The sequence below is a fragment of the Bombina bombina genome, chromosome 4 (genome assembly GCF_027579735.1).
Source record: "Bombina bombina isolate aBomBom1 chromosome 4, aBomBom1.pri, whole genome shotgun sequence".
Lineage (NCBI taxonomy): Eukaryota > Metazoa > Chordata > Amphibia > Anura > Bombinatoridae > Bombina > Bombina bombina.
The window spans coordinates 720,972,217-720,994,507 of record NC_069502.1 but is presented as its reverse complement, the minus strand read 5'-3'; the positions used below and the strand labels follow the sequence as shown (position 1 = coordinate 720,994,507).

The window sequence follows — 22,291 nt, the reverse complement described above, 5'->3', positions numbered from 1 at the left end:
AAAATTAATTCAGACAAGGCATTGCACCAATAAGATGCCGCACTTGCTAATGTGGCAATACAAACTGCAGGTTGCCATTGAAGACCCTGATGAACATACATCTTCTTCAAATAAGCCTCCAGCTTTATTTTCCATGGGGTCCTTAAAATAACAGCTATCCTCAATAGGGATCGAAGTTCTCTTAGCCAGAGTAGAAATAGCCCCTTCTACTTTAGGCAATGTGAACCATGAATCTTTAATAGAGTCAGCAACAGGAAACATCTTTTTAAAGATGGAAGACGGGGAGAAAGGTATCCCTGGCTTTTCCCATTCCTGTGTAATAATCTCCGTCACATGGTCTGGAACAAGAAACACTTCCACAGAGGAAGAAACATCATAGTATTTGTAAAGCTTACTAGATTTCTTAGGGTTGACAGCGACAGAAGGGTCGTAGTCGTCGAAAGTAGCCAGTACCTCCTTTAACAGTAAACAAAGGTCTTCAAGCTTAAATCTGAAGTTTACTTCTTCAGCATCAGGCAAAGGAATTATACTGTCCGAATCTGAGATTTCACTCTCAGAGGTTACTGAGGTATCCTCCTCATCAGATTTAAGAGGAAGGGCAACCTGCGACAGCTTACACTCTAAAATTTTTTTTAGATTTCCTCTTGCGCTTCCCCATTATGGGAAAAGCAGATAAAAGCCACTGATACCGCAGAGGATATTTGAGCAGCAAAATCTGATGGCAAATAAACTCCTCCAGGAGGCTGAGAGGAACTGCAGGGCACTGTATGTGACGCCAGTGAGGCTTGGGACATTTGAGGAGAAAGCTGTGGCATTGCCTGAACAGCATTATCCTGAGAGACATAAGGCTCAGAAAAAAAACAATTTATCCTTAGATTCAAGTGTTCAAGCTAAACAAGTAGCACAGTGTCAGTTTAAGGAGTCTTTGCCTGAGCGATTAACGCAAGTTAACAGGATTGCCTGAAACAAAAAAACAAACTAGGTACCTCTACACCTCAGACATGCTGAGGTGCCCTACCTGACCTGCAGAATAAATTCGATACTGGCAAATGTTAAAGGACTCTCCTGCCGATCAAGTGATCACAGGAGATGTCGGAACATAAAGGACGCTGCTCTGCTTTGAAGGCTGAGAGTGGAAATCACATGACCAGCCGACAAGAAACCGTGCAGCAAAAATAAAAGTGCACATTTCTGAAGGCTGTCATATTTGCAAACCCGGTATTAGTAATTGTTTCCCCACAACACTTGACTATATTTAAATAAACGTCTTCACACTATGTATATGAGCCACAAATAAGCAATAAGCAATAAATGGTTATCCGTTCCACACACAAAGAAAAGATTAACCCCCATAGTCTCCATGTCCTATAATAAAGTGCCTTGGCCCTGCCTAAGAAAATCCTATATAAAGGATTTATATGTCCCACATAAAAATTGAAGCTAAATCCTCTTCAAGTGCAAGTCTCCAACACCTAGAAGCAAAAAAAAAAGCACTTACCTGCAATCTAGCTGTCCGGCAGGAAGACAGCTCACCAGGCGTGAAAGGACACATACTCCTCACAGAGACCTGTGGAAAAAGAAAGGACAGAGCAACCAACTCTGGTTTCTATGACTAGGGCAGCAAATATGTTAGAAACCTGAGCAAGGACCACCTCATTACTTTCTAACTGCTTAAAAGCCACCACTACTCGTACTCTACTCAAGAGATTGACGTGGACACAGCTAAACCTAATCCTTGCTTCCAGGGAAAAGTAACCAAAAAAAGGAATCAATATCTTCAGACACCGAACTTCACCTCCTCCATTGACAGAGGCAAAGAGAATGACTGGGGGTTATGGGTATGGGAAGTGACATTTAACAGCTTTGCTGTGGTGCTCATTGCCTCCTTCTGCTGGCCAGGAGTGAATATCCCACTAGCAATTGGAATGACGTTGTGGACTCTCCATGTCTTAGGAAAGAAAAACATTTTACGGATTTCTGGTTCACAATAGCGGCCAATTAACTGACCGAAGCTCCCAATAATTAAAGGGATACTGAACACAATTTTTTTCTTTCATTATTCAATTTTAAAAAACTTTCTTATTTACTCCCATTGACAATTCTTTTTATCTCTCATGGTATCTTTATCTTTGGTTCAGCACCTAGGTAGTGCTTGCTGATTGGTGGTTAAATGTAGGAACCAATCAGCAAGGGCTATCCAGGGTGTTGAACCAAAAATGGGCTGGCCCTTTTGCTTACATTCCTGATTTTCAAATAAAGATACCAAGAGAAAGAAGAAAAATTGAAAATAGAGCATGCAATTTTAAGCAACCTTCTAATTTACTCCTATCTGAATCACGAAAGAAAAAAATTGTTCAAGTATCCCTTTAATTGCTTAGGGTATTATTCTTATGGCTGGACAGAAAAATAAGCACATTATAAATATGATCAAAGTCTCTATTATATGCCAACTTTTTTTTCTTCAGTTCTAATAAAGGTTTTAAAAAGCATAAATTATGCTAACCTGATAATTTTCTTTTCTTCTGATGGGAAAAGTCCACAGCTGCATTCATTACTTTTGGGAACTCAGAACCTGGCCAACAGGAGGAGGCAGACACACCCCAGCCAAAGGCTTCAAACACCTCCTCCACTTTCCTCATTCCCCAGTCATTCTGCCAAGGGAACAAAGGAACAGTAGGAGAAATATCAGGGTGGAAAAGGTGCCAGAAGAACAAACATTTACTGCCGTCTCCTAGACAAAGTGCGGGTGGGAGCTGTGGACTCTTCCCGTCAGAAGAAACGAAAATGATCAGATAAGCATATATTTTCTTCTTAAAACGGGAAGAGTCCACAGCTGCATTCATTACTTTTGGAAAAACAATACCCAAGCTATAGAGGACACTGAATGCAAACAAAGGGCGGGTACAAAAAGGTGCCCCCTTCGAAAGGCATCACAGCGTGAAATTACAGAAACCCTACAAAAACTAAAAACGTCAAGGGGAAAAAAACTGAAAGCCCAGGTAACTGCTCATCAGTTACACAACCTGCAAAGCCTTGCTAGAGACCACTCAGACCCAGAGTCTGTTAAGCACAAAGGCCTCCGAGGAGCCAGCCCTGCGGCTCTCAACTCTCACGAAAGTACCCCCGACCTAAAGGAACAGAACCTATATCAACCCCTGAAAGGGAGAATTGAGAACCCTCTTAGAGATCCAAAGGACCACCCAACAAGGGCTCTAAATCAAAACTTCGAACAAACCTAAGTTTGCCACAAGACCACTGCCCAGGAGGACAAATTCCTAAGAGGACAAGGACCAGAAAGATAAGGCCATACTCAGGAAAAAAACGTCACTATGACGACCAGAGGGACACCCTCATATTTCTGACACAGCACCATACCACATATGGTGCTCCAAAATAATGCGAGATTCCCATCGCCTCATAGACCAGTCGAACCATCCGGATAGACAAGTTAGACAAACCGACAGGATAATTTGACTAGCAGCCAAAAAAAAAAAAAAAGAGTTCTTCCGTGAGAACACAGAGCCACCTAAACACAAGAACTCACGATGACCAAAGTCCAGGTAGCAAAGCTGACCCAAAGCCATCGTGGGACCTCATCCCACCGAGAAGTGCCGAAAACACTCGACAGCAGCTCCCATCCAAAAAAAGTTGTACTCCAAGGAGCGTCCGATCCCAACAGCAGACGCCACAAGTAGAGAGCTGGCCATCAAGAGCCCCCTCACCAAAGGGGAGAACAGACTCCATAAAAGTACATGGTCAATACTGCATAGAGCAAACCGATCCCTGACCTTCACTCCAAGATAAAGGTCCCAGCCCAAAGGCTAGTTAAAGACCTAAGACAGTAAGTATCAAAACTCCGCCCCAACCTATGGGAGAAAAAGGATAGATCTACGAGGAATTAAAACCCCAGAGTAGAGCTCTGACCGCTACTTAAAAACTGGCATGCTACCATGAGTCATGACAGGAACTTCGTGCTCAGGGCCCAGAACCCCTACACTGCTGCCATCCATAAAGAAGGAACACTCCCAAGGGGAAGGAAGTATTCTGATCCACAACATCCTAATACCAGAATCCAGCCCATGATCCTGAGTACGCAAGAAAGGGAGAAGACCCTCTGATGCGAGAACCCAAGGACCCACAGGCCTTCACGGATACTGAGGTACCTCCAAGTCGAGGAGAGCAACGCAAGCACCCATCCCCCACCCTAGGTGTGGAGAAGAGGAAGAAAGAATAGGTAACCAGCATACCAATAGTTGCGAGTCCCTTCGACCCAAATCGCCAGCCCAGTTGATACAAAAACTGGAAGTCTACCAGGAAGCATTAGATGCCCCTGAAGACAAGTAGGGACCTGTGAAGAGACCTCAAACTTAAGCCTCAAGCAGCTATTAATCTCCCATGAGAGTCAAAGCACCACGTCCCCTCAAGGGACACGTAGGAGATCCAAACCCTAAGGTTAAACTGAACTGCCTATGCCCGTTCCAGGCAAGAGACATGGTCCTAAGCCAGAGTCCTCGAGAACAGGACCAATCGCAAGATCTAACCGCTTGAGGAACCCATAAGCAGTCTCCTATGGTTAGGGGCGCACCCAAGACCGAGCATTCCACCATCTAAAGACCCCAGGCGTAGAGTACCCGAAACAGCCTCAAACCCAAGAGTCTAAAATACTCCTGACTGGTCTAAGAAAACGGCAACCACATCAGATCATAAGGTAATCCTTTGTAGACAGGCTTAACCACCTGATCTACACACTGGTGTATATAAATGGTAATTTTCTTGACCTCAGAAATGTGAAGGTCTGTATCTGACCCCTGACCTCCTACTTGCAAGCCCAAAGGCTAGATCTCCATAAGGTCGAAGCACCCGAGAGTCTAAAGACCATGGTAGGACAAGGGGCAGCTCCTAGATTAAGAAGATGACAGTCTCCAGATATCTTCCCAGGATCGGACTCCCGAAAAACCTGTAACAGGAATAACTATGACAGCCTTGCCTTCCCCTGGCAGAAAGGACGGGGTGAACCATCCCACCTGCACTCCAAGCACTAGAGCACACGAGACGGTGAGAAAAGGAAGGACAAGCCCGCACTACCAGACACAGATGACCCAGTCCAAGACGGGAAGAAAAGGAGACTCAGTCACCGCCAAAAGGAATGTGACTGGGCTACCAGAGTCAACAACCGGAAGATACCGAAGGTGAAAACGTAAATCATCCACCACCTGGAATACTAGACCTCTCAAGGTCATACACATCTCCAAACCCTAAAGGAATGTGAAACTACGGGTTCGAGGCCACAGGGACCTTTAGAAACCACAATGTCGTCTTAAAAAGTCGGTCACATATCCCAAACAGATTGGGAGAAATAGACCAACTAAAATCGGAGCTCACAACCTTCCTGCCAGAAGTGTTGGATCTATGCACTAGGCCTCCATACTTGGTAGTAGGATCTGAGCCCGGAGTCCATATCAATAGGCCAAAGTGACATACAGAATCCGACAGGATAATCAGCATCACAAGGGTGACATGAACCCAAGGAACAGCAGAAAGCGTCCGACCAGTACCTGCCTGGTACAAGAACACTCCAGAACTGTCTAAAGTCCAAAATAATATGAACTAGAAACATAACTTCTTTCTTAATCAAAAGTGCGCAACTTCCGCGGAAGTGCCCATGCGACAACAAAATCACAAGTATCAGTTCCAGAGAAAGAACGTTCCCAAAATGGGATATCAGACATGAGCTTATTAAAACAAATCAAATACATCCTATCCGGATCAAAAATAAGGTGAACGCCCAAGGAGAATTGATACGCCAACAGGAACAGCCGATCAGAGGCCCCATTCACCCAAGCACAGAACTGGAACCGATAACTAAAAGAAGTAAATAAACGGAGACGTCAAGGAGATTAGCTTCATCCCCAAACGTCTAACCGAGCTTGCCATCCGGCATCTAAGGCCGAGGATCCTTCGGCCGACTAGGACTAGAATTCTCCAGCACTGCCAAAACATGTCTTAGTAGGACACAAAGACGTGCCAGCCTATAATGGAAGGCAGTCAGAAAATTCCTAAAAGGGGAACAGAAAAAGGCACCAACATAGGGTAATATTGACGATACAAGCCAATACAGAACACAATGTATCAGGGTGGTGAAATGGCATATGTGTTGCTGAGAAACGCGTTGCTGTGCAAGTGTTGTATACAATAAAGTTTACACACTCACATTTTACTCTACTTGTTTAAACTTTTTATTCCTCAATGATTGGATGTTAGCCCTCTGGTCATTTGAATTCGACCTCCACTGTGGCGTCTCACATTATCCTTTGGGGATTTGACTCTGCGATTGGTGTGACCCATCACGCTAACTGACGGACGGAACTCCGACATCCTGTGTGAGTCCTACGGGCGACTGTTGATCCCGTACCGCTCTGTCAGGCACTCCGGTTGTGCCACCAAGCTTGTGAGTAGCCACCCTGAAGGGATACCATGACACATTGTGTTCTGTATTGGCTTGTATCGTCAATATTACCCTATGTTGGCGCCTCTTTCTGTTCCCCTATTAGGAATTATCTGACTACCACCTTCATTGCCAGGAGTGTGGCATGTTTTCTCCGTTTCTCCATTTCAGCCTGCACCAGCGCACCTCCTTAGGACTCTGGGGTCCTTTTTACTACTGTAATGGAAGGCAAAATCACCCCCCACCGGATTGATAGGCAACCCCTGCCCTGAGGTTGGGGCCCCTGAAGCCTCAGAGGCCAACACATTCCCAGAAGGCCGACCTGAATCAGGCGATCCCACACCCGACAGCCCTGGTTGACAGAACACGGACAGTACCTTAAAAATATTTCACTTGGGAGATATAAATGAGCCAGCGTCATAGATATGGCCATACGGAACCGTGCCATAACCTCTGGAGGAAACAAGCCACCTTACGGAGAAGGAGAAAAAGGCCATAGGGACACCTGCTTGCGTAGCAAAGGAAGGTTCTGGGGCACGCACCTCACAGGACATGAAATCCTCGGTGGCAGATGGCTAAACGCACTCTAAGTTCCCTGATTCGGGAGAAGAGAGTACTCTAGAACAGCAATTGGAACATAACTGATGGGCATGGATAACAAATTATTTGTTCAATATGGCGCCACCTGGTGGCGGTATATTGACGATATTTTCGGCATCTTGTGGGGCGACGTTGGAAGCCTTGAAAGGTTTGTGAATGATTTAAATTCATCATCAAGGTATATAAAATTGAAATTGACTTGGAGTAAGGAGGTTATTGACTTCCTGGACGTGAGAGTAATTAAATCAGACAACCAATTCAAAACTGATCTATTTAAGAAAAAAACTGACCGAAACAGTCTTTTGCGCTTTGAAAGTGCTTATCCGCCTTCACTCCTGAAATCTCTACCCCACAGTCAAATGTTGCGAGTGCGCAAAATTGTCTCAGATGAGAAAATACTGAATAAAAGACTGACAGAGATGGGAGAGAGATTCCTGGAAAGGGGTTATCCTAAAAGTCTTATAACGAAAGAAATTGAAACTGTAAAATCAATTCCAAGACTAAATTTATTGCATCCAAAGGATAGAGCAAAGAAGGAAGATAACCAGAAGGATAGACTTATTTTTATAACAGAATATAATGCACAGAGTAATGAAATACAGCGCATCATTAGGAAGCACTGGAATATTTTGTCTGACTGTAATCCATCTGTAATAGAATTTCAGAGCCCCCCTATGTCTGCCTTTAAAAGGAGTGGTAACATCCAAAATAAATTGGTTAGAGCCGACATTGGTCCTAGCACTAAAAACAGACCTAGTTATATTACTACAAAAAATACTGGTTGCTATCCCTGTTTAGGGTGTTCATGTTGTAGCAACATGAGTAAAGGGTCAATTTTCTATCACCCTCATACTGGCAAAAAATATAACATAAAAGGTTATTTTACATGCTTGACTACCTTCATAATATACATGATTAAATGTCCATGTGGGGGGGTCTACATAGGGGAGTCCACCAGGTCCGCTAAGGAAAGAATAATTGAACATAAGAGCAATATTAGGACCGGTAATGTAAAAGCCCCTCTAGCCGCCCATTTTATAAAAGCTAACCATTCTATAAGTCAATTGAAATTTCAAATAAGTGATAAAGTAGACATTCCACGTAGAGGAGGGGATAGAGAAATTCTGTTAAAACAAAAAGAAGCATACTGGATATATGAATTGGAGAGTCTAGAACCCAAGGGGTTAAATAAGGACTGGGACCTCACAGTATTTTTATGATTAATACTGTTGAGATGAAAATTACAATCTATTGTTGTTATTCTATGATAAAGTGAATGTTGGCTAAGAAATTAGTAATTTAATTAATTATGGTTACTCTGCTGCTATGTATATATAATAGGAAATGTATAAATGCAAGTTAAACTAATGAGTAAGTTAATGTGTTAGATAAGAAAGAGTTAATTGCACTTGAGTGCCACCTAGTGGTATACATGTATATAAGTTATTGTTGGTTTGTATCAGGTATGGCATGAATAAGGGAGACTAATCCCGAAACGTTGCCTTTTTTACCTCCTTAATAAATGAATACTATATTTGCTGTCACCTGCCTGCTTTTCCATGGATAACCCGGGCCATTTCATATTCATAACAAGACGCATTCTCCGAACTGGAGATATCCGTGTCTAAAAATATCAGAATCCTCCATAACTTTGGGATTCCAAAAATGACAAACATTAACCGGCACCCTTTTTACACCCCCAATGGCTGAGGCACTCACCACCTTCTGTCAACCAGACAACTAACGAGCAGACACTTTCTGTCACCCCACAGTCAGAACACGGAAGTGGAAAACAACGTAACCGCACCCGGTCACGAGGTACACCATGAAAGTCACAAAAAGAGTGTGTAAATCTAAATAGATTGCGCCAACTGATAAGGCCGTTATGTTCCGAAAGCCATGAGCCTAAGTATTACTACACATTAGCAGATAGAACCAAATAAAGATGATTCAAGTCCCCCCTGTTCAATAGCCCCCCTCAGGAGATATTAACCCATGATTCCTTTTTAAGATAAAAGGAGTCCCACTGGGACCCTACCTTCTTTCATCAACCTTACATTCACATATCGAAATAAAATGTAATGATCTTACTGGAATCTGCGCTGTGGAACAGGAACTCGGTCCTTCAAGTGTGACAGATAGTAGCCTCGCTTCTGACAGACTTGAGTGAATAAAGGCAGGCCGCGAAACTCGTCAACGCTGATTACAAGGAGCTGTTAATATGAAGCGGGATGGTTCGCAGAAAGACTAGTCCTGCATCTCCGGACTCTAACCTTCATCCATGCTCTCACTGAGAGGCTGACAGGATTACTTAAAACTCCAGTCCCATTTCGAAGAGTACTAACCTCCATAAGAGACTAGCTTCAAACTTCTGACACTTCTCTGCCAACCTCCTGTGATGAAAGGCAAAGAATGACTGGGGGATGAGGGAGTTGGGGAGGTGTTTAAAGCCTTTGGCTGGGGTGTCTTTGCCTCCTCTTGGTGGTCAGGTTCTGAATTCCCAAAAGTAATGAATGCAGCTGTGGACTCTTCCTGTTTAAGAAGAAAAAAGACTAAAATGTGATGCCACCTTGTGTTGAAAGAACTAATTTGAAAGTTTCAGTCTTTCAAGTTAACAATGTACACCTAGGAGTATTTAGCCTCCTATAAGGCGTTGTATTTGGAAAGATAATATTCTAAAAGAGCTGATGTCCTAGGATTCCAGGCCTTATTGCAAATGTGTCCTAGTCTACCATGGTCGTTAAAATCAATAGTATAATTAGGTGTAAACATACCTGGCCCTGAGGAATCTCATCTTTTTTATCTCTGTCCATCATTGGTATTGGTGAAATTCCTATCCTTTTCATTTCATCACCCTTAAAAGATACATAAACTATTTAGTCAAACCAAAACTTACTAATTTAGAGTTTTAAGGTTTAGGGAACTCAAAATAATTTATATTCTAATCAGCAAATATATTAGTGTTCAAATAAACTTAAAAGAAAAAAGAGATACAAAGTAAACACACACACACACATATATATATATATATATATATATATATACACTGTATATATATATATATATATATATATATATATATATATATATATATATATATAATATATATATAGACTGAAAAGAGATGCACTCCTAACATCCGATATGATCAATGCCCTGGGTGCAGCAAACAAATAGGTAAACAAGAATAACAAGCGCACTCCAAGGGAAACTTTCAACTCCAATGTCACTTTATTTAGTGAACGTTTTCAGATCTTATGAAGTCCGTCCTCAGACCAAAAAGTGTACACTTTTTGGTCTGAGGACGGACTTCATATGGTTCGATCACTAAATAAAGTGACATTGGAGTTGAAAGTTTCCCTTGGAGTGCGCTTCTTATTCTTGTTTATATATATATATATATACACTTTTGATATATATATATATATATATATATATATATATATATATATATATATATATATATATATATATATATATGTTTTTTGCTATACTTTAATGTACCACTGATGTGGATCCACACATTTATTTGGGCAGATCAGCCATTCAGAGGCTGAATAAAATATAATAATGTGACATTGTTTTTTTAAATTTTTACTCTTTACAATAATTGTTTTCTATCTTACAAGGATATTATATGGATCATATTCATAATGATCATGCTTACCTCTGACCAAAATTCTGCGTAAATATCATCAGCTATCATCCTAGTAACTGGCCATAACTTAGTCACTGAGCAAAGATCACAAGCTGTCATCATCAAGGCAATTACACGATCTCTTAATTAAAATAAAAAAAATAAATAAAGAGATTAGAGGCAGAAAATTACATTAATTAACAGCAAATATCCCCATGGTTAGCTTTACAGAAATGCATCTAATCCTACATCTGTATCAATATGACCGTATTAATATGAATATATAGAAAGACTTGTAAAATGTATATGCTCATTTTTGATTGAAAGCTCCATCCAAATCCTAAAATGTACTGTTCCTTTCAGAAAGGGACATAATTAATTCTTAGAAAGTTATTCTGCATTTATTTATATTAATTTTAACCTCTTAACCCAAAAAGACTTATAGCTGTTTGGGAGGGATCAGGGAGTGAGAGGTGTCAGGTGGGACTGTAATCTCTACTCTGCATCAAAAATGAACCTTACAAGCTAACTTATTAACTTATTATATGATTGTATCTGGCAGTCAAGTAGGTGCATCAAATAAACAAAAATGGGTCCAGATCAATACCTTGGGTTGTGTACTTTAAAAATTATATATAGTTAATAGTTAAATCCAAAAATCAAAAGCTCTATTTCTGTTTAAACTGAGTGATAGCAAAAATACTAAAAATTCTCGGATACTTATCTGGGATTCCCCAAATGCTGCTTATTCTGCCTATTGACATCTGCTGAAGAAATGCACACTACATCAAGCTAATCATATTCTCTCTCTTCTGCTTTCAGGTATGTGAATAGTATCCCTGCTCATCTGCAACTTATTCACTGTATTCTAGTGCTCTCTCCTCTCGTTTAACTCTCATATGGGACATGAATAGTATCCCTGCTCATCTGCAACCTATTCACTGCATTCTAGTGCTCTCTCCTCTCCTGTAACTCTCTTTTGGTACATGAATAGTATCCCTGCTCATCTGCAACCTATTCACTGCATTCTAGTGCTCTCTCCTGTAACTCTCTTTTGGTACGTAAATAGTATCCCTGCTCATCTGTAACCTATTCACTGCATTCTAGTGCTCTCTCCTCTCCTGTAACTCTTTTGGTACATGAATAGTATCCCTGCTCATCTGCAACCTATTCACAGCATTCTAGTGCTCTTTCCTCTTCTATAACTCTTTTGGTACGTGCATAGTATCCCTGCTCATCTGCAACCTATTCACAGCATTCTAGTGCTCTTTCCTCTCCAGTAACTCTCTTTTGGTATGTGTATATGTATATTGAGCAAATTCTTTTAGGTTTTAATTTAGTCCTGCATTTATTGTAATGTTATCCTAATGTCTTACTTCTAATGTTTGCCATGTGATGTCCAATCCTTATCAATACCTGCTATTATTCTTACATTTATAGCTGTGATATGCCATAGCTCCCACCTCCTCAAAATGTTACTATCTTGTTTATCTTAACTTATCTCATTCTCACTCTGACCTGACCAGAATCTACCTTTTAATTGGCCTTTTAAATTGACTTTTGACTTAGCAGTTAAGTAATTTAGTGGACCCATCTGACTGCCCTGTCTATATATTTAACACTAGCTTGGGATGTGCATTGCACTGGGGATGCATTGCCTAGTCAGTATGTCTTGTTACATTAGCATATGTTCACATTTCTAGAGTGAACATTTTATAAGTGAGGCACTAAGATAAGAATTATACAAGAATTGATCAAGGGTTGGACAAGGGGCAAGACATAAGGCAAGTACTCTTGTAATATTGTGTTTAACTATCTCTTTCTTTCCTTATGCAAGTGCTGCTGTAATACTGTGTCTTATGTGTTTAATTGGTTCCCACTTTTGTAAAAATGCTCAATATCTTTATATTCATTTTCGCTACCTCTTGTCTCTATAACAAACTACTTTATTCAATTACATCCCATCTCTTCCCTCACATTTTCTTGATTCAAAACCCATATGATTCACTTATTCTCTCCCCTCTCTATACGTGTTGCAGTCATATACCAACCACCTGGCTCCTCAACTCAATTTCTAGATCACTTGGCTGCCTGGCTACCTTTATTTCCTTTTCTTAGACACCCCTGCCCTGATTCTTGGCGACTTCAACATCCCTCTTGACAATCCCACTGCCTCCTCTGCAAAACAACTTCTGCAACTCACTTCCTCTTTCGGTTTGTCACAATGGACTGACTCTCTCACTCACAAAGATCGTCACTCCCTTGACATGATCTTTAGCTATCGATGCACTATTTCAAACTTCACAAACTCTACTTTCCCTCTTTCTGACCACCATCTCCTCACTTGCAACAGCTCATCCCTCCCTACAACTCTCCCTCCTACTCCTCACACCAAACTTCACAGAAGCATTATGTCATTAGATGAGCAACAGCTTGCTAATTCCCTCGAACCTCTCATCCATCTCCTCCTTCTCCTGCCCTGACCAATCTATCTGCCACTATAATTCCACCCTTACATTGGTACTTGGCAATCTGGCCCCTCTTACCATTGCTCAGAAATCACACACTCATCCTCAGCCCTGGCATACTCCTCTGACACAGTACCTACGCAGATGTTCCCGTACTGCTGAGCGGCACTGGAGAAAATCTCTGAGTTCAGCTGATTTCCTTCACTACAAGTTAATTTTGAATTCCTACTATTCTGCCCTTAATCTCAATACGCAACATTACTTCTCTACTCTTATCTCTTATCTTCCTTCAGACCCAAAACGTCTGTTCTCCACTTTCAATATTCTTCTCCGCCCACCCCCTAATACAACTTCTCTGTCAGCTCAAGACTTTGGCAGCCACTTCAATAACAAAATCGACTCCATCAGAAACTAAATCAGCTCTCAACATACTGACATTCTCTCACCCCCTCTCAAGCCCCGCAATCAACCACAACCCACATAGCCATAAATTTAGCTCTTTCTCCCCTGTTACTGAGGAAAAAGTTTTGGCACTTATACTAAGCTTTCACCTCACTACCTGTCCTCTTGACCCTATCCCCTCACAGCTGCTCCCCTCCCTCTCTTCTACCCTTACCCCTATATACTCACAAACATTTTCAACCTCTCTCTTAGCAACGGTATATTTCCCTCATCTCTGAAACAAGCATTGGTCACACCTATCCTTAAAAAACCTTCTCTTGATCGCACCTCCCCATCCAACTACCATTTCCTTACTTTAAACTCCCTCCTCAACCCACTGCTATCTGGATTTCATCTCATCACTCCACAGAGACGGCAATCATTAAGGTTACCAACTACCTACTTACAGCAAAATCAAAAGGCCACTTCTCTCTGCTTATCCTCCTTGATCTGTCCACAGCCTTTGATACTGTTGACCACCCTCTTTTGCTCAAAACCCTCCAATCCTTCGGCATTTGTGACACAGCCCTCTCGTGGGTCTCTTCCTACCTGTCAAACCGTACCTTTAATGTAGCCTTCTCTGGGGCCTCCTTTGCCCCGTCACCACTTTCTGGGTACCGCAATGCTCTGTCCTCAGTCCCCTTCTCAATATACACGTCATAATTAGGTTCCCTAATAAAGTCCCATGGGTTCCAATATCATTTGTATGCCGACGACACCCAAATCTACTTCTCTGCACCAGACATATCTCCTTCCTTGCTAACCCGTGTCCCTAACTGTCTATCTCACATCTCTTCCTGGATATCCTCTCACTACCTCAAGCTATATCTCTCCAAAACTGAACTCCTTATTTTTCCCCCTTCTTCAAAAAGTTCCACCCCTAATCTCTCTAACTGTTGACTACTACATCATTACCCATACCCCGCATGCCTGATGTCTTGGGGTCTCACTTGACTCAGATCTTTCTTTCACTCCTCACATTCAGTCCTTGGCTAAATCCTGCCGCTTCCACCTTAAAAACATCTCTAAAATTAGACATTTCCTTACACAACTAAGATTTTAATTCACACTCTCATCCTTTCCAGCCTCGATTACTGCAACTCTGTCCTCTCTGGTCTGCCCAGCTGCCGCCTAGCTCCTTTACAATCCATAATGAATGCCTCTGCCAGGCTCATCTTCCTTGCACGTCGCTCTTAGTCTGCTGCACCTCTCTGCCAATCCCTTCACTGGCTTCCTCTTGTCTCCAAGATTAAACACAAAATTCTCACTCTGACATACAAAGCCCTCAACTGCACTGCTCCTCCCTATATCTCAGACCTTTTCTCCAGATACTCTCCATCCCGTCCCCTTTTCTCTGCTAATGACCTCCTACTCTCCTCCTCTCTCATTTCCTCCTCACACTCCTGCTTACAGGACTTCTCCAGACTGGCTCCCATCTTGTGGAACTCTCTGCCTCGCTCCACAAGACTCTCCCCTAGTTTTAAAAACTTCAAGCCCTCCCTAAAGACTCTAATGTTCAGGGATGCATACAACCTACACTAACCTTTCTTTATTCTGTTTCCTCTCCTTAATTGCTATCCCCTTGAACCCCCTTAGCATGTAAGCCTAAGAGCCATGCTGTTTGTAGATCACCTTCTTTAGAGCAGACTACAACAGTGCGACTCTTAGCAGGGCCCTCTACCCATCTCATGCCTATAAATGTTTCCTTGTATTCCAAAAAAATTTGTGGAGATGCAAAAGAGAATCCCACTACAGAATGCGAGAATAGCACTCACTATCCTGACTGAAAAGGCGAAATTCCAATATATACAGTATTCTCGCATTCTGTAGTGGGATTCTCTTTTGCATCTCCACAAATTTTTTTGTATACTATATTTGTGCAAAGCACCCCTCCCCTCCAATACTAGTACAAATACGAAATCACTAATAATCGTAACTCACCACTGGGGAAATACTAGGGAGTTTATCCGCATGTAGTGCCATTGCTATAACTATTGATCACAAACCTTTCCTTGTATTCCGTCTATGTTTATAGCGCTGCAGAATCTGTTGGCGCTCTACAAATAACCGATAATAATAATAATAATACTTTAGGCAAGTTTTTCTCTGAAATTCACTGTAGTGAAGGGGTTAAATGGTCTGCATGCTTTATTCTCAAGATCAAGATTTATAAGAAGTTATTTGTTGAGCGCCAACAGATCCAGCAGTGCTAAATATTTATGACACTACAAATTATTCAAATTTATCCACTTGATTATTGCATATAAACTTTTGGAAACATATATATATATATATATATATATATATATATATATATATATATATATATATAAATAACAAACAATTAGGAGGTATTTGTTTTTAACCGAACTAGATTTTCTGATGTCTAGTCACAAAGTAGTGATCCATGTTCAATTAGAATACTTCACAAACAGCAGTGATACTTAGAAGTGCCATAATGCTTGCAGCTAATGTCTATATGGCCCAATAGCTAAGGTGCTGATTGAGAACAGCAAACAAATGTTCATTTGTGAGAAAATAGATGTGAAAGTTTAATTGTGTTGTAAAATAAAGTGAGAGAGTTAAACACCCTTGTTGCCCAACACAAGATGAAAGAGTGTAATTCAAGAAAGCACAAGCACTAGATTTAATTTACATTTTGCTTCTATTTTATTTAACCCTTGTGCATACTATCATACTTAATTTCTATGTACCTGTGTGCTTGGTTATTAAAGTTTAGTGCTCCTTTTTGGTGAAGTTCCTCCAAATGCTTTCTATTTCCAAAATACAATGCAAGGTCTGTGGCCAAGATGGCTTTGCGTATGATTTCCAGAACTTGTTCATATTCATTGGAACTTAGGTTGGAAAAGATATTGTGCCCTTCCAGCTATGTGAAAACGGAAACACAGATAAAAAGCACAATGCCCTAAAGTTTTTCACATTCAGTTAGTATAGCAATTGGAAAAAAAGTATGTTATGTTTTGCAGTAACACAAGTATTATGTTACCTTAACTGTAAACACAGAAATACTGAATAATTGAGCATAGCAGTATAGATAAACAAATGTAAATGTACATAAAAGATTGTACAGCGCTAGATATGCCACCGAAGTACAGTGTTAGATATAACACTGAAGTACTATACTAGATATGCCACTGGACTACAGTGCTAGATATGCCACCGAAGTACAGTGTTAGATATGCCACTGAAGTACAATACTAGATATGCCACTGGACTATAGTGCTAGATATGCCGCTGAAGTACAGTGCTAGATATGCCACTGAAGTACAGTACAGCGCTAGATATGCCACTGGACTATAGTGCTAGATATGCCGCTGAAGTACAGTGCTAGATATGCCACTGAAGTACAGTACAGCGCTAGATATGCCGCTGAAGTACAGTGCTAGATATGCCACTGAAGTACAGTACAGCGCTAGATATGCCACTGGACTATAGTGCTAGATATGCCGCTGAAGTACAGTGCTAGATATGCCACTGAAGTACAGTACAGCGCTAGATATGCCACTGGACTACAGTGCTAGATATGCCACTGGAGTACAGACCTAGATATCCCACTGAGGTACAGCACTAGATATGCCACTGAAGTACAGCCCTAGATATGCCACTGGACTACAGTGATAGATATGCCGCTGAAGTACAGCACTAGATATGCCGCTGAAGTACAGCCCTAGATATGCCACTGGACTACAGTGATAGATATGCCGCTGAAGAACAGTGCTAGATATGCCGCTGAAGTACAGCCCTAGATATGCCGCTGAAGTACAGCCCTAGATATGCCGCTGAAGTACAGCGCTAGATATGCCACTGAAGTACAGCGCTAGATATGCCACTGAAGTACAGCGCTAGATATGCCACTGAAGTACAGCGCTAGATATGCCACTGAAGTACAGCGCTAGATATGCCACTGAAGTACAGCGCTAGATATGCCACTGAAGTACAATGCTAGATATGCCACTGAAGTACAACGCTAGATATGCCACAGAAGTACAATGCTAGATATGCCACTGAAGTACAACGCTAGATATGCCACAGAAGTACAATGCTAGATATGCCACTGAAGTACAACGCTAGATATGCCACAGAAGTACAATGCTAGATATGCCTCTGAACTAGACTGCTAGATATGCCACTGAACTACAGTGCTAGATATGCCACTGAACTACAGTGCTAGATATGCCACTGGACTACAGTGCTAGATATGCCACTGGACTACAGTGCTAGATAGACCACTGAACTTCAGTGCTAGATATGCCACTGGACTACAGTGCTAGATATGCCACCGGACTACATCACTAGATATGCCACAAACTACATTACTAGATATGCCACCAAACTACATTACTAGATATGCCACCGAATTACATTACTAGATATGTCACAAAACTACATTACTAGATATGCCACCGAACTACATTACTAGATATGCCACCAAATTACATTACTAGATATGCCACCGAACTACATTACTAGATATGCCACCAAATTACATTACTAGATATGCCACTGAACTACATTACTAGATATGCCACCAAATTACATTACTAGATATGCCACTGAACTACAATTCTATTCTTACCTGCAAGATAGACACAGTCTGGGAGAAGTGGTGTTGTTCCATTGTAGAAGTGGAATACAAAGCTGCTAAAGGGTGATCAAATTTTTGTAGATAGCTGTTGCTATATCCCCTGTGGTCCAAATCATGGCACAAACATGCAATTAAAAGCCCTTTCCTCTGAAACATAAAAACAAATATAGATGTGTATTTATTAAGGGTTAATTTGATCAGTGCAATTCATAACTTATAATACATTTTACATACTCAGTAAAAAAATATTCTAGGAGAATGTGGCCTGCATATTTGGCAAGCTATATACCTGATCAGAACAGCAGTAGAACAAGCATAATACATCTTAATCTGTTTATCGTTTGTTAAAAAGCAGGGACATTAACTCAGGAGCGTGCACGTTTCTGGAGCACAATATGGCAGCTGTTTTGCAAGAATGCTGTACATTAGTAAGAGCACAAGATGGCAGCACTATTTCCAGCCATGCAGTATTCCAGACACCTACCTAGGTATCTCTTCAGCAAAGAATACTATTGTACTTTCAAGGGCCAGTATAGTAAAATAAAAATGGCATGTTCTAATCCATTAGAGCATGTTAAAACTATTGACCCTAAACTACTGTGTATTTAACCTCTGCAAATGGGTTAAACACACATTAGAAATACCACTCAGGACTTGCAAAGCACTAATGGTAAAAAGCAGATGCCAATGATCCAATCAGCAGTGCTAGTTCAACATGTGACTTGCGCAACTAGTGCTGCTTAATAGATCAGCAGTGTCTTCTGCTCAGCGAGTCCCAAGAGATATTTCTAAAGTGTGTTTAACCCCTTTGTGGGTGTTAAACACACAGTAGTCTAGGATCAATAGTCTTAAAATTACATGATCCATGTCTACTCCAGAAATGTTACTGTTTAAAAAGATAGATAATCCCTTTATTACCTATTCCCCAGTTTTGCATAACCAACGCTGTTATAGAAATATACTTTTTACCTCTGTGATTACCTTGTACCTAAGCCTCCGCAAACTGCCCCCTTATCTCAGTTCTTTTGACAGACATGCATTTTAGCCAATCAGTGTTATGATTGTTACCAACCACCCTGTTGAATACTCATAAAATAGAACATTTCTTGAAGGATAAATAATAAAAGCTAAGGAAAAAAAACAAAAAAAAAACCCCACCAAAATGAGGTAGAACATTTCCTTTGAAGGACTTTGCAGCCCATCAGTAATTCATTACTCCAGTATATGGCTAATGGTGACCTTTCATTAAAGGGACACTGAACCCAAATCTTTTTCTTTCATGATTCAAATAGAGTATGCAATTTTAAGCCACTTTCTAATTTATTCCTATTATCAATTTTTCTTCGTTCTCTTGCTATCTTTATTTTAAAAAGAAGACATCTAAGCTTTTTTTTATTCAGAACTCTGGACAGCACTTTTTTATTGGTGGATGAGTTTATCCACCAATCAGCAAGAACAACCCAGGTTGATCACCAAAAATGGGCCGGCATCTAAACTTACTTTCTTGCATTTCAAATAAAGATACCAAGAGAATGAAGAAAATTTGATAATAGGAGTAAATTAAAAAGTTGCTTAAAATGTCATGCTCTATCTGAATCACGAAAGAAAAATATTGGGTACAGTGTCCCTTTAATAAGGCTGATAAAGGTTAACTCTGTGGACACACCATCTCTTCTAAGTCCTATTTTACCCGCAGAAAACAGATTAGGTTATCCCATAAAAACACCAACTACTTTTTTTTTCTACTTCTCTTCCAACCTTAATCAATTCTCTCACAGACATTTAAATCATTTACTTACGGGTCAGAAAAAAAAAAAAAAAAAGTTTAAAAAAAATGTTTTGCCATTTGATTTCTTATGTCCTTCAATAAATATTAATTCCTACATAATTTACCAAACTAGGTTAAAAAGAAAAGAAAAAACAAAGAAAGAAAATGCATTCAAATATATGCAACTTTTTAAAGATGAGCAAAAACATACAGTACTTTACCCAGTGAAATAAGATGAGAGATATTTATAACAAATTATAACTATTCGTATGACATCAGTTTCTTTTGTTGAAGCCCCAGAGACATTTGTATAATTTGCTATTTCACAAATAGACAAATTGGCATAAAAGATGAACCACTTCCCTGGATCTACCATTTGATATCACATTACATATTATTTTGCTTTCAGAAGCTATTGCGTGATCATTTGTAGCATTAAAGCTGATCACATTTATCATCTTAAGAAGTACGTTCAAATTCATAACAAAGTTAACGTTTCTATTTTGGTCAATTGATTTTTTTTTTTACCTGATGTTTATTTTAAAAGCTAAAAGTGTGACAAAGAAATGACTAAACATGCAAACCATGAATATACCGAGTTTTTCATAGTGACCCATATCATTATTATAGTAGATGTTAATATTTATTGTGTACCAAACACATTTAAAATATTTTCCACACAAACTAAAAAACATTTTTTTTTAAATAAAATACTTATTTCCAGTTAAGAATATACTTGGGGCTCCATGTACTAAGCCGTCAATTCATCCGTCATTTTAGACGCGGAAAAACTCGCCGTTACTCGCCGCGGGCGAAATGGTGTCCGCTGTCACTATGTACTAATAACCCCCCAATAAATAGACAAGTCTAGCCCGCCGCGAGCAGTGGCGGATTATTGATAAATTTGACGCCTCGCTCGCCGCGACTAAGCTGATGTACTTAACTTTCAGTTGAATTGTCTGGCCAATTATTAACACGTGACATGCAAGGTGTCACGAACATCATAGTAGTCGCGGGAATAGAATTTTGCTCCTATAAAAGTTCAACTTATCTAAACAACTTTATTATTGTTCAAAATTTTTTGAAGAGTGTTAACAGAGCGATAACAGATAACAGAGTGATAACAAATATTTTTGTAATATTTATTTACAATTTGGATATGGCTTCATCTGGATCTGATAATATATAAATATTAATATAAAAATAATTATAAAGATTGACAACTATACAATACAAATTTAAAAACATAATTTATGCTTACCTGATAAATTCCTTTCTTCTGTTGTGTGATCAGTCCACGGGTCATCATTACTTCTGGGATATAACTCCTCCCCAACAGGAAATGCAAGAGGATTCACCCAGCAGAGCTGCACATAGCTCCTCCCCTCTACGTCAGTCCCAGTCATTCGACCAAGAATCAACGAGAAAGGAGTAACCAAGGGTGAAGTGGTGACTGGAGTATAATTTAAAAGATATTTACCTGCCTTAAAACAGGGCGGGCCGTGGACTGATCACACAACAGAAGAAAGGAATTTATCAGGTAAGCATAAATTATGTTTTCTTCTGTTATGTGTGATCAGTCCACGGGTCATCATTACTTCTGGGATACCAATACCAAAGCAAAAGTACACGGATGACGGGAGGGATAGGCAGGCTCATTATATAGAAGGAACCACTGCCTGAAGAACCTTTCTCCCAAAAATAGCCTCCGAAGAAGCAAAAGTGTCAAATTTGTAAAATTTGGAAAAAGTATGAAGCGAAGACCAAGTTGCAGCCTTGCAAATCTGTTCAACAGAGGCCTCATTCTTAAAGGCCCAAGTGGAAGCCACAGCTCTAGTGGAGTGAGCTGTAATTCTTTCAGGAGGCTGCTGACCAGCAGTCTCATAGGCTAAACGTATTATGCTACGAAGCCAAAAAGAGAGAGAGGTAGCAGAAGCTTTTTGACCTCTCCTCTGTCCAGAATAAACGACAAACAGGGAAGAAGTTTGGCGAAAATCTTTAGTTGCCTGCAAGTAGAACTTGAGGGCACGAACTACATCCAGATTGTGTAGAAGACGTTCCTTCTTTGAAGAAGGATTTGGACACAAGGATGGAACAACAATCTCTTGATTGATATTCCTGTTAGTGACCACCTTAGGTAAGAACCCAGGTTTAGTACGCAGAACTACCTTGTCTGAGTGAAAAATCAGATAAGGAGAATCACAATGTAAGGCTGATAACTCAGAGACTCTTCGAGCCGAGGAAATAGCCATTAAAAACAGAACTTTCCAAGATAACAATTTTATATCAATGGAATGAAGGGGTTCAAATGGAACACCCTGTAAAA

General features: G+C 40.4%; 1 protein-coding gene across 1 annotated transcript in view; it reads right to left on the bottom strand.

Moving 5' to 3' along the window:
• Nucleotides 1-22,291, bottom strand: part of PDE10A (phosphodiesterase 10A) — a 768,738-nt gene that overhangs the window by 71,516 nt on the left and 674,931 nt on the right. Inside the window, exons 17-20 of the mRNA XM_053710922.1 lie at nucleotides 18,189-18,344; nucleotides 16,306-16,478; nucleotides 10,713-10,824; nucleotides 9,820-9,900 (exon numbers count right to left, since the gene is read on the bottom strand). Of these exons, the coding sequence (XP_053566897.1) occupies nucleotides 9,820-9,900; nucleotides 10,713-10,824; nucleotides 16,306-16,478; nucleotides 18,189-18,344 (522 nt within the window). The remainder of the gene's footprint in view (nucleotides 1-9,819; nucleotides 9,901-10,712; nucleotides 10,825-16,305; nucleotides 16,479-18,188; nucleotides 18,345-22,291) is intronic.